At 40.7% G+C, this 13652-nt stretch overlaps 1 protein-coding gene across 4 annotated transcripts in view; it reads right to left on the bottom strand.

Annotated features, from left to right (window-relative positions):
- macf1a (microtubule actin crosslinking factor 1a) overlaps positions 1 to 13652 on the bottom strand; it is a 438368-nt gene that overhangs the window by 77369 nt on the left and 347347 nt on the right. For all 4 annotated transcript variants that reach the window (XM_061930784.1, XM_061930787.1, XM_061930786.1 and 1 more), the window contains 2 exons: positions 8467 to 8628; positions 8228 to 8398 (listed from right to left, as the gene is read on the bottom strand). In XM_061930784.1, coding sequence (XP_061786768.1) covers positions 8228 to 8398; positions 8467 to 8628 — 333 coding nt within the window. The remainder of the gene's footprint in view (positions 1 to 8227; positions 8399 to 8466; positions 8629 to 13652) is intronic.

Genomic DNA, 13652 nt, shown 5'->3' with positions numbered 1-13652 from the left:
CTTTTCACACACACAAGTGAATGCAAGTCATACTTGGTCAACAGCTATACAGGTCACACTGAGGGTGGCCGTATAAACAACTTTAAAGGCCTACTGAAACCCACTACTACCGACCACGCAGTCTGATAGTTTATACATCAATGATGAAATCTTAACATTGCAACACATGCCAATACGGCCGGGTTAGCTTACTAAAGTGCAATTTTAAATTTCGCGCGAAATATCCTGCTGAAAACGTCTCGGTATGATGACGCCTGCGTGTGACGTCACGGATTGTGGAGGACATTTTGGGACAGCATGGTGGCCAGCTATTAAGTCGTCTGTTTTCATCGCAAAATTCCACAGTATTCTGGACTTCTGTGTTGGTGAATCTTTTGCAATTTGTTCAATGAACAATGGAGACAGCAAAGAAGAAAGCTGTAGGTGGGAAGCGGTGTATTGCGGCAGGTGTTGTGCTGGATAACGCACCCCCGCCGTAGAATGCACCCCCTGACTGTTGTGCCGGATAACACAGCCGGTGTTTCATTGTTTACATTCCTGAAAGATGACATTCAAGCTTTACCATTGGCCTGTGGAGAACTGGGACAACAGAGACTCTTTACCAGGAGGACTTTTGGATACGCAGACGCGGTACCGTGAGTACGCATGCAGCTGCGGCTTCCAAACATTTGATCGCTTGCCCGTACGTGCGTGCCGCTATGTGCATGTCACGTACGTAACTTTGGGGACTTTGGGGAAATATATGTGCTGTATGAACTTTGGGGAGGTGAACGGTACTTTGGGTTGTGGGATTGAGTGTGTTGTGCAGGTGTTTGAGTTGTATTGGCGGGTTATATGGACAGAGGGGGGAGGTGTTTGTTATGCGGGATTAATTTGTGGCATATTAAATAAAAGCCTGGTTGTGTTGTGGCTAATAGAGTATATATATGTCTTGTGTTTATTTACTGTTTTAGTCATTCCCAGCTGAATATCAGGTCCCACCCGCCTCTCACAGCATCTTCCCTATCTGAATCGCTCCCACTGCCCTCTAGTCCTTCACTCTCACTTTCCTCATCCACGAATCTTTCATCCTCGCTCAAATTGAAATCGTCGCTTTCTCGGTCCGAATCGCTCTCGCTGCTGGTGGCCATTAATGTAAACAATGTGCAGATGTGAGGAGCTCCACAACCTGTGACGTCACACGCATATCGTCTGCTACTTCCGGTACAGGCAAGGCTTTTTTATCAGCGACCAAAAGTTGCGAACTTTATCGTCGATGTTCTCTACTAAATCCTTTCAGCAAAAATATGGCAATATCGCGAAATGATCAAGAATGACACAGAATGGACCTGCTATCCCTGTTTAAATAAGAAAATCGCATTTCAGTAGGCCTTTAACATTGTTACAAATATGCGCCACACTGTGAACCCACATCAAACAAGAATGACAAACACATTTCGGGAGAACATCCGCACCGTAACACAACAGAACAAATACCCAGAACCCCTCTCAGCACTAACTCTTCCGGGACGCTACAATATACCCCACCACCTCAACCCCGCCCCCCTAACCCCGCCCACCTCAACCTCCTAATGCTCTCTCAGGGAGAGCATGTCCCAAATTCCAAGCTGCTGTTTTAAAGCATGTTAAAAAAAATAATGCACTTTGTGACTTCAATAATAAATATGGCAGTGCCATGTTGCCACTTATTTCCACAACTTGAGTTGAAGTTGTTCTCTTATTTTGGAAAACCTTGTTACATTGTTAAATGCATCCAGCGGGGCATCACAACAAAATTAGGCATAATAATGTGTTAATTCCACGACTGTATATATTGGTATCGGTTGATATCGGTATCGGTAATTAAGAGTTGGACAATATAAGAATATCGGATATTGGCAAAAAAGCCATTATCGGACATCTCTACATTCAATGATAGCTAATGTTAGCACACAAAACTAATGCGCGTGCACGAGTTACGTACGGGTGTAGTTACGTCATTAACTGCTCAAAGTCATAAAATAATGCCGGTTTAAAAAAAAGATTTAAAATACTTTGGAATACATTTCCAGAAAGCTAACGACCACGGGACCGGACTTCTACTCCAGACAACCAGCGTCCTCTACATTAGGCATATGATTTCGATCTTTGTCAGAGTTACAGGACCTTCAGTAAAATTATGAGGCTTTTAGGAGTGTTTTTTTTTTTTAACTGAACTCGCAAGCCACCAGTTGAATAGCTCAAATGATGAAAAAGAGAGGACCTAAAAGGGAACCTTGAGGAACACCGCAAGTATAACTAAATTAACAATTACCTACTGGCTGCATCTGAAGTAAAAACAAGCTACAGCAACACCTTAATTACATAAATCACATTATGATAAAAACTGGCAAAAAGGAGAGGACTTAAAGGGGTGCTTTGAGGAACGCCTCAGTTATATACAGTACAGGCCAAAAGTTTGGACACACCTTCTCATTTCAATGCATTTTTCTTTATGTTCATAACTACCGTATTTGTCGGACTGTAAGTCGCAGTTTTTTTCATAGTTTGGCCGGGCTCCAGTGCGACTTATATGTTTTTTCCCTTCTTTATTACCGTATTTTTCGGAGTATAAGTCGCACCTGTTGGAAATGCATCATAAAAAAAGAAAAAACATATAAGTCGCACTGGAGCCCGGCCAAACTATGAAAAAAACTTATAGTCCGAAAAATACGATATGCATTTTCGGCAGGTGCGACTTATACTCCGGTGCGACTTATACTCCGAAAAATACGGTTTTTACATTGTAGATTGTCACATCAAAACTATGAATGCATGAACACATGTGGAGTTACGTACTTAACAAAAAAAAGGTGAAATAACTGAAAACCTGTTTTATATTCTAGTTTCTTCAAAACAGTCACCCTTTGCTCTGATTACTGTTTTGCACACTCTTGTCATTCTCTCGATGAGCTTCAAGAGGTAGTCACCTGAAAGGGTTTTCACTTCACAGGTGACATAGTTTTGATGCCTTCAGTGACAATCTACAAAGGACGGCGTGGCGCTGTTGGGACGTGCCAGCAACCTGAGGGTTCCTGGTTCGATCTTCTACCAACCTAGTCACGTCCCTTGTATCCTTGAGCAAGACACTTCACCCTTGCTCCTGATGGGTCGTGTTTAGTGCTTGCATGGCAGCTCCCACCAACAGTGTGTGAATGTGTGTGTGAATGGGTGAATGTGGAAATAGTGTCAAAGCGCTTTGAGTACTGTATTTTTCGGACTATAAGTCGCAGTTTTTTTTCATAGTTTGGCCGGGCTCCAGTGCGATTTATATATGTTTTTTTCCTTCTTTATTATGCATTTTCGGCAGATTCGACTTATACTCCGGTGCGACTTATACTCCGAAAAATACAGTACTTGAAGGTAGAAAAGCGCTATCCACATATATCATTTATCATTTACCATAGTAAACAGTTATGAACATAAAGAAAACGCATTGAAATGAGAAGGTGTGTCCAAACTTTTGGCCTGTACTGTAGATCACAAGTTTGGACTCGTGTTCTATGTTTGAGGTCAATGCAATGATCTGCCAATGTGTTCACAGTGGTCCAAGTTTCTCTTTACAACAGGAGCACTCTTTGTCTTTTTAGGAATTTGCTTCAAAAATGTTAGTCTCCAAGGTAACTTGGGAACTGAACTGAACAAGACTTGGGAACTGAACTTAGGGTTGTGTTATGTTGTCATTAATGGGACGCCAGTTGAACAGCCCCAGCATGCATGTTGTAAACAGCATTATTTCCCGATGTGTACCGTCCTCTCTGACCCGATCCGAAAGGCTAAATTCTGATCTTGGAATGCTAACTTGTGAGCCGCGGATGTAAACAGGTGTGATGGATGATGCTCACAAGCACAGGAAGTGGATGTTTAATAAACAGCGGGAAGACATTTATCGACAACATGCATCTGCCCCGGCGCTGAGCAAGTGCTGTGATGTTTGCGAGCAGTCTTAACGTCCAAGCTACGATTGCATCCTGGAATGATGTTTATTGCACCAATCCCAACAAACCAAGTGTATGCATACAACACGCAGACAGCGGGCGCTCATTAAAAGAAACAGTATTAGTGCATGCTAATTTAAAAGTGTGAACACAACAAACGGTATGTAAGGTAGGGCTGCACGATTACCGTATTTTTCGGATCATAAGTCGCTCCGGAGTATAAGTCGCACCGACCGAAAATGCATAATAAAGAAGGAAAAAACATATATAAGTCGCACTGGAGTATAAGTCGCATTTTTTGGGGAAATGTATTTGATAAAAGCCAACACCAAGAATAGACATTTGAAAGGCAATTTAAAATAAATAAAGAATAGTGAACAACAGGCTGAATAAGTGTACGTTATATGAGGCATAAATAACCAACTGAGAACGTGCCTGGTATGTTAACGTAACATATTATGGTAAGAGTCATTCAAATAACTATAACATATAGAACATGCTATATGTTTACCAAACAATCTGTCACTCCTAATCGCTAAATCCCATGAAATCTTCTTCCTCGGTGTCGCTTCTAAACAACTCTGCCAACTCCAAAGGTAGACAATGCGCCGCTTCCTTTGCCGTTTTCTGCTGCATATTTCATATGGCGTCACATTAGTGCCAAAAATCCGAGCGCATAAAAACTGTTATCGCGCGCTGATTCTCCACTTCGTGCACGCGCGCGGTGCATTTTGCGCGCGTGCGGTGCCTTTCTGCACGCGCGCCGTCTCGGTCTGTGCGCTCTCTGTGTAGTCCTGGCATCTCTCCTCGCGCTGTCTGTTTCTTTTTGGCACTTTGGGGGCGGGTATGCTTAGACGGCCCCTCCTTTCTGATTGGCTCTGAGCATTTTTCATATAACCAATGATTCTCCAGCGTAGCAACGTTGTAGCCATCTTACCTCGGACATCTAGCCTCAATCATTACATTGATGTCAATGGTACATGTACTAATTAAATTACCATAACTTGCTCGATTTTCGACCAATTTACAAACGGTTTGCCTTGTTACAAATCTTATTACATGTAGATATGACATAGGATGCTGTACCTGTTGAAATGACCTCTTTCGCTTTAAAAAAAAAAATGAATTAATTGTGCAACATAGTTGTGTAGGGTCAGTGTTAGTCAGTTCTCTGATTATTTTAAACTGTTTCAGAATACATTATTAAAAGGCTATTTTTAACATTTTAAAAACAAAATTCAAAGATGATTTCATTAATTTTATGGCTGAATCAAAAGAAATTCCATAAATTAGAAAACAAATGTTCAAGAAGAAGTGAAAATATAAAATAATGTTATGGTTGGATGTTATTGCTGGTGGACCAGTTCTGGCTGAAAGATGTGATTATGGTGTTTGTTGTCTTATTTATTTGGGTCACATTTTGTATTACCCTGTATTGTGTTTATGTGGTATGAAATAACCATCAGCGCGCGACATTTTTGTATTCACTTCTTCCTCCGTAAATCTTGATACATATTGACGATGACCCGCCCTGCTATACTTCTGATTGGCTCTGAGCATTTTTCGCCTGACCAATCAGAAAGAAGGGGCCGTCTAAGCATACCCGCCCCCAAAGTGCCAAATTGAAACATGACAGCGCACAGACCGAGACGGCGCGCGCGCAAAAAGGCACCACGCGCGCGCAAAAGGGTGTCGCGCGCGTGCACGAAGTGGAGAATCAGCGCGCGATAACAGTTTTTATGCGCTCGGATTTTTGGCACAAATGTGACGCCATAATTTCACTACGTCCAGCTTGTAACCTGCAGTGTAGGATTTCCTTTTCAGTGCCATTTTTGTTCAGCCCTTCTCAGTTTTTATAAGTTACCGCCAATGTTGAAATGATCAATTTTCTTCGGTACGGAAGTAGTAGCAGGTAGCATCTTTTTTTTCCACAATGCACTTCTGCCATGACTTGCCCCCGCCAATTTTTTATTAGTTGACATATGTGTGTGACGATTGCTGATATACGCCTAGTCGCTTACGTGAATGAGCTAAATAATATTATTTGATATTTTACGGTAATGTGTTAATAATTTCACACATAAGACGCTCCAGAGTATAAATTGCACTATGAAACTATGAAAAAACCTGCGACTTATAATCCGAAAAATACGGTAATCAACATCAAATTGACATTGAGGTTTTAAATAGGATCGGAAAGACTTTTAATCATCCCACAGTGGGAAAATTACGTTGTTGCAGTGCAGGTTTTTACTTAAGAGTAACAGAAGTAAAACGTAATGAAAAACAATAAATAAGTACTGTATTTTCCGGACCATAGGGCGCACCGTATTATAAGGCGTGCTGCCGATGGTCTATTTTTGATCTTTTTTCATATATACCTTCGGCAGCGTCTTCTCCCCGTCATCTTTGTTGTAGCGGTGTAGCGTGCAAGGACGGGAGTGGAAGAAGTGTCAAAAGATGTAGCTAACTGCAACATTACAGCTGACAGTAATAACGTTTATCGGCAATAATTTGTGGGACAATCTATCTTCCAGCAAAATTAGAAAGTAACTCGGTGTATAGTTTTTATTGATTATTTCTTCAAGAAGCTCTATGAGTGTCTACATGAAGCCAAATATGTTTTAATGTAAATTATTGCATATTGTTCTAATGTGTGGCACCTTGAGACAAGAATATGCTGACAGTCTAAAAGTAACATGTCTTCCTTCATTCGTTATTTTTGCAGTTTTGCGCATTTAGATGTAAAAAAATACATAAAAATCGCAATTCGAATCGTAAATTTGGAGAAATGGCAATTCAATTTTTTTAAGGCTGAAACGATGCGTCGACGGAGTCGACGCCATTGATTACGTAAATACGTCGACGCCGTTTTTGTGCGTCGACGCGTCGCATACCTTATTTCCTTGAATAGCCTCCGGGGCGCTAATTAATTTAAAACCTCTTCTCACTCCTGCGCTTACCAAAAGGTGTAGGGTAAATTTAGGACGGCGCTTATAAATTAGAGTGATGTGAGGATACCATCATGAAAAGCACATTTAATAAAAAAAACGTTATTATGGTCTTACCTTTACTTATAAATGAAGTCCATGCGCAGCTCCTTCTGAACAAAAGCATCGATAACTTGTTTATAGAAGTCTTCCTTATCTTTCTTCAGTTTTAAAAGTCTCTCTGTCTCGATGGAGATCTTCCTTTAAGTATTACCTCCTGCTTCGATTGAAAGTCCAGTTTAGAAAACTGTTTTATTTTATATATGTAATCCTCCATGTTAAAAGTGTAAGCAAACAATCGCTGCTAACTGTTGCTGCTTGTTGTCACTTCTTCTGCAGCCGAGTAGTCGCAAGAAGGATCACTAGCGCCCTCTACCACCAGGAGGCGGGAGTCATTTAATGACTCATATTTGACACACGCAGCTACGGTATATTAATAAAACATAGCTGCTTACTGTTCTTTTTAGCATATGCAATAGCTTGGACCTTAAATCCTACTGAATAACTCTTAATCTTCTTCCCTTTATGCGATTTCAAATGATTGAAATCAGCCTCCTCCATTTTGGAAATGATGACTCGTGACGTGACGAGTTTGACCCGGCGGAAGTTCTAGACATATGCTAATTATTTTGCGAAACGAGTTTGACCCGGCGTTAATCCTGAGCCGGCGGTAATGCTAAGCATGCGCTAATTATTTTGCGAAACGAGTTTGACCCGGCAGTAATTCGAGGCATGCGAATACTATATACCCTGCGGCAATTCAAGGAAATACGCACTTTTTTGTATTGGATGTTTATCTTTATTTTTGCACATTTTAAAGCAAAATAAGCAATACTTTTACTTTTGAAATGCTTATACTATTGCAGAATATTAAGATTTGCACTGGATGTTTACTTTTATATTTGCACATTAAAAAGCAAATAAGCTACTTTTAATTTTGTTGAATGTTAAAAGTTTTAAATGTTTACATTGTTACAGAATATTTTGTCATGTTGTTGTCAATGTTGACTGAGTGGCCATACTTTTTTTTTTTTTTTGGAAATAAAAGCCATGCCTTTTGAAAAAACTGGCCTACGTTTATTTTTTCATCTTCATTTTAAATAAAAAAATAATCGGTAAAAGGAAAAATAATCTATAGATTAATCGAAAAATAATCTATAGATTAACCGATTAATCGAAAAAATAATCTATGATAGAAAAATAATCGCTAGCTGCAGCCTTAGATTTTTTTTTTGTAATCGTGCAGCCCTAATGTAAGGTGTGTGGAGGTCCTCTTCACACCTTCTGTTCTTGGATCTGCGCTTTGACCACGCGGTACTCGGCCGACGGAGGCTTCTGATTGGCCACCAGCTCCTCTGTGTCGCTCAGCCAGCTGAGCAGCGGCTCGAGGGCGTCCTGGAATTTCCCACAATGCAAAAGGGCCTCCTGCAGCTGCGCGATCCTCTCCGCCACCTGCAGGCAAGGCGAGAGCGTCAGAAGCTGGCCGCCGGGCGACCAAAGTGGCTTGTGTGTCTGCCTACCCTCTTGTTGAGTGAGTTCCATTGCAGGTTGGTGCTCTCCAGGTCGTGCTCCAGCGCTCGGGTGTCGGTCTGCTTGGCGGCACTCTGGATCAGACCCTGGCCCACGGCGTTGACGTGCTGCAGCTTTGCTTGGACGCCGTCCACCTGCTCTCTCTCCAACGCCTGGCCGAGCAACCAGAAAAAGGAAGAGGCGGGTCAAAAACAAATGACAACTGCCATGCGTGACAACACGTGTGAACCCTGGCGCATATAGACGCCGCTATTGACAGACATGCCGAAGACAGACGAGGTGCAGAGCCAAGACGGGACCTGGAGTCAAGGATTACAGGGATTAGGGGACGGGGACGGAGGAGTGTAAGGGCCCGGCTGGAAAAAGCTGAGTCGGCAACACTTGTGGTGACACAAATACATGCATGGACTGGTCTATATTGGGTGTCCACCAAGATACTCTACAATTCATAACACAATACTGCAATGGCTGCTGTTGTGTTGGTAGACGTGTCGCACTATATGATGAGACCTTATTCATATTTTACATACTACTGTTTGATCATGTTGCATTTTTTAAATTGATTGTACTAGAACACAGGGGTCAAACTCAAGACCCGGGGGCCAAATCTGGCCCGCCACATTATTTTATGTGGCCCGGGAAATATGCGTGAATAAAATGCTTAATCTTTTCTTACTAGATATATTTGTTCTTTCCCTTTTGACATTAAAAATAATGTACCGCATGCAATTGCATATCTTTTCAAATTCAATATTATCAAAAATCTAAATATTATATTACCATGTATTCCAAAAATAGTTTTTGTTAAAATAAAGATAAATACTGTGCTTAAATATCTGCTTGACTTATGATTTCAAAACAAAAGATCAATCAAATTGTAGACTGTAAAATTGACAATAGATTTTACGGTTAGATTCTGCTGAGTTTTTTACCGTAAAATCAACTTGGGTACTGTTTTTTTCCATATACAGTAAGACACAAAAACATTAAAAGACAAACAAGATTTTCCGGAGGGAAAAAAAAAAAAAAAAAAAAAAAAACTGGCAGCACTTATGCTTGAATTTTACCGCTAAAAACAGTGGTATTGTTTTTCCATTACATTCATTAAATTGTTTTATATGCTGTAAAAAACCCACTGCTTTTACTGTCAAATTCTGGTGACTGAGTTGCCAGTTTTTAAAGTAAAAATTAAGTATTTTTTTTGCAGCTTATGTTAAAAAATATTGTTAATGTATTTTATATATGTATATATATGTATGTATACACACGTTAGGTCAGAAAAAATACAGAGGCTATATCATCCCTACAAGCCTGTTTCGCAGGTTTTTAAAATCCCCCGACGAGCAGGAAAACCTGCGAAACAGCCTTGTAGGGATGATGTAGCCTCTGTGTTGTTTCTGACCTAACGTATATTCCGCTATACCCCGGTACTGAGCACTGTACAACGGATAAACCACAGAAACCTCAACATATATATATATATATATATATATATACACATGTATATGAATATACATGTATTCATATTCATATACATGTATATTCATCATTGTGTAAAAGCGACCCTCTGAGGGCAACCATAACTGCGATGTATGGTTGTAATTCGATACCTTTCGGTATTTTTCTAAATAGAGGGGGCCACAAAAAAAGGCATTATTGGCTTTATTTTAACAAAAATATCTTGCGGTGAATTAAACACTTTCTGTTAATGATTCTCATGTTGGCAGTTCACCATTAAAATGTTTGGAAAAGCAATCGAGTGTTTCCTCAAACCGCCGCATTGGCGAAATCTGTAACTGCCACAACACATTCATTTATCGTCATTCAAATATTACAATTATAATATAAATGTAAACAATTATCAAAATGACACAATAGCCAAAATCAAGGTATATTTAAGCACAAAATAAAATAGAACAAACAACAAATATGGAAACACCTAGACTGATACTGAAACTTAGTATCCTTACTGTCGATATTTGTAATCGCCCATACATTACATTATTGGCTTAGCGGTTAGTATGGCTTCTTGTATCCTCTTAATGTGTGTGGTGTAGCATGTTTAGCTAGTCCTTGTCCTCCAGTGATAATGCTACTTGGAAGAAACTATTTTCCACCACGGAGACTAGGACTAGCAATTGGCCGAACTCGCTAACAAGGACGCTGCGTTGAGTTGAGAACACGTCACATGATTGCAGCTTGTCAAATTTGCGGGACATAGCTGACGTGTGCCATCAACACGCATTATCACGAGATAATCTCTAGAGATGCCGATAAATGCTTTAAAATGTAATATTGGAAATTATCGGTATTGGTTTCAAAAAGAAAAATGTATTACTTTTTAAAACACCGTTGTGTACACGGACATAGGGAGAAGTACAGAGCGCCAATAAACCTTAAAGGCACTGCCTTTGCGTGCCGCCCCAGTCACATAATATCTACGAATTTTCACACACACAAGTGAATGCCATGCATACTTGGTCAACAGCCAAACCGGTCACACTGAGGGTGGCCGTATAAACAACTTTAACACTGTTACAAATATGCGCCACACTGTGAACCCACACCAAACAAGAATGACAAACACATTTCGGGAGAACATCCGCACCGTAACACAACAGAACAAATACCCAGAACCCCTTGCAGCCCTAACTCTTCCGGGACGCTACAATATACAGCCCCTCGTTCCCCCCCCCCCCCCCCCCCCTCAACCTCCTCATGCTCTCTCAGGGAGAGCATGTCCCAAATTCCAAGCTGCTGTTTTGAGGCATGTTAAAAAAAAATAATGCACTTTGTGACTTCAATAATAAATATGGCAGTGCCATGTTGGCATTTTTTTCCATAACTTGAGTTGATTTATTTTGGAAAACCTTGTTACATTGTTTAATGCATCCAGCGGGGCATCACAACAAAATTAGGCATACTAATGTGTTAATTCCACGACTGTATATATCGTTATAATTAAGAGTTGGACAATATCGGAATATCGGATATCGGCAAAAAAGCCATTATCGGACATCTCTAATTATGGCCAAATTTCAATCATTGGCTATATTGCGCAACACTGCTATGCAGTATAAACACGCCACAATGACTAACCTCTTCTAAGGTGCAAACTTCCAGAAGGATGTTTATGAATGTTTTTGAAGTATTTTAAATACAAATCTTATGACAAATGCAGTCATGAAATATTAGATACGACTGCTGTAAAGAAGTGTGTAACATGACTAATAAAAGATGCTTGCGTGGGATTACTTACACATGTGTGCTGTGTGAATGGGGCATGTGTTGCACAGGTTGTGAGGATGTGTGTGTGATGGAAGCAGTTGTGTTGTGTTGTGCTGTGGGGCGTGGAACTGCCCCAAGCAGGAAGTGCGTGGACCAGATCAACAATAAGCGGCGGCCATGACAGGTTCTGCCCTGCGTGTGTGTCAGAGATAAAGTAGGACATAGGAGTGGGGGTTGCGGGTAGCAGGGAAAGTACACTTAAACACACACTACACTACCAACCGGGTGTGCTTTGTAGTCCACACTCGACAGTGGGCGCTGCACAGAAGCAGCCTTGTAGAAAATGTCCATGTCCTCAGCCAGCATCCTACATCTTTGCTTCTTCACTTTTTTGTCACCTTTGCCGCTCGCTTCAGCCCACTTGCAACCGACTCCAACCCCCCTTACAAAACCACGCTCTGACACACACACGCGCACACACCACCAAGGCAAGGCGGCCTCCTGGTTTCCGCCAACGCTCCACATGAGCACCGCAAAGACAAACTCTTTATTTTTATTTTTTTTTAAACCATGGCTGTTAAAAACCCTCATTCTTTAAAGGGGAACTGCACTTTTTTGGAATGTTGCCTATCGTTCACAATCATTATGAAAGACATGACGACAGATGTATTTTTTTTCAATGCATTGTAACTATTAAATCAATTCCATCAAAGTGAGGGCTGGGCGATATGGCCTTTTATTAATATCTCGATATTTTTAGGCCATGTCACGATACACGATATATATCTCCATATTTTGCCTTAGCCTTGAATGAACACTTGATGCATATAATCACAGCAGTATGATGATTCTATGTGTCTACATTAAAACATTCTTCTTCATACTGCATTAATATGCTAATATGCTACTTTTAAACTTTCATGCAGAGAGGGAAATCACAACTAAGTCAATTTATTAAACAGTTATTAAGCAGTGGCAGAAACATTCATGTCATTTCAAAACAGAAAGTGCAAGATTGTCAGACATTTTAAAACAAGCTATGAGTGCACTTTTGTGCATGATGTCACTAAGATAGCAAATCAAAACAACACTAAATTAAAGTGCATTTTTTGTACAGAACGCCACTACAATAGTTTAAAACAAATAAAGTGCACTTTTGTGCATGATGTCACACAAGATATTTCAATAAGTGTCAAATAAAAGTGAGCTGCATAATAGGAAATCAAATAGTGTATGTCCTTCGCTATGTGGTAGGTTCCTGCGGACGTTATCTCCTTCTGTTATTGACTATTTTTTTCATACGGTGTTGATGTGGAAATGGTTGCCTCGGCATTTTGTTGGTGTGGCACCGAACGGAGATGTTGACATGCAGAGTTTCAAGCACTCTTCATTCTCTAGCGGGTGACTTTTCAAATGATGCTACATATTAGCAGTAATGCTACTTTTTGTAGCAACGCTTTTGCCGCATAAATGTTCAACATATTCCCGCTTGAAGCCAAACCACCGCCAGACGATGGACCCCGTGCTGTTTTTCTTGGGAATTAATTCTTCTTTCATTTGTTACCAGATTCGCACCTTCTCTCTCTCGTATTACCACTCGCACCGTTAGCATCACAGCTAACATTACCATGTCGCTACCTGTCTGCTCCGTGGGAGCGTGTGACGTTGCACACGTGACGTATGTAAGAAGGTGCACTTGTTTTATGTCTCTGTGAGAAGGAGAGACAAGAAAGAGTGAGAAAAGACTGTAGTGTAATGCCCGCAGCTAAAAGCAACTGCTTGAGAACATATACTCCAATATCACGATATAGTAATTTTCTGTGTCGCACAGAGACAAACCCGCGATATATATCGAGTATATCGATATACCGCCCAGCCCTAATCATAGCGGTCTTTTCGTGTGGTTCTTGCCATTCTTGGGTCTAAACTGGATGTCGAAGTGTACCAT

The sequence above is a fragment of the Nerophis lumbriciformis genome, linkage group LG37 (genome assembly GCF_033978685.3).
Source record: "Nerophis lumbriciformis linkage group LG37, RoL_Nlum_v2.1, whole genome shotgun sequence".
Taxonomy (NCBI): domain Eukaryota; kingdom Metazoa; phylum Chordata; class Actinopteri; order Syngnathiformes; family Syngnathidae; genus Nerophis; species Nerophis lumbriciformis.
The sequence above is the reverse complement of the archived record's forward strand: the minus strand, read 5'-3'. Positions and strand labels throughout refer to the sequence as shown.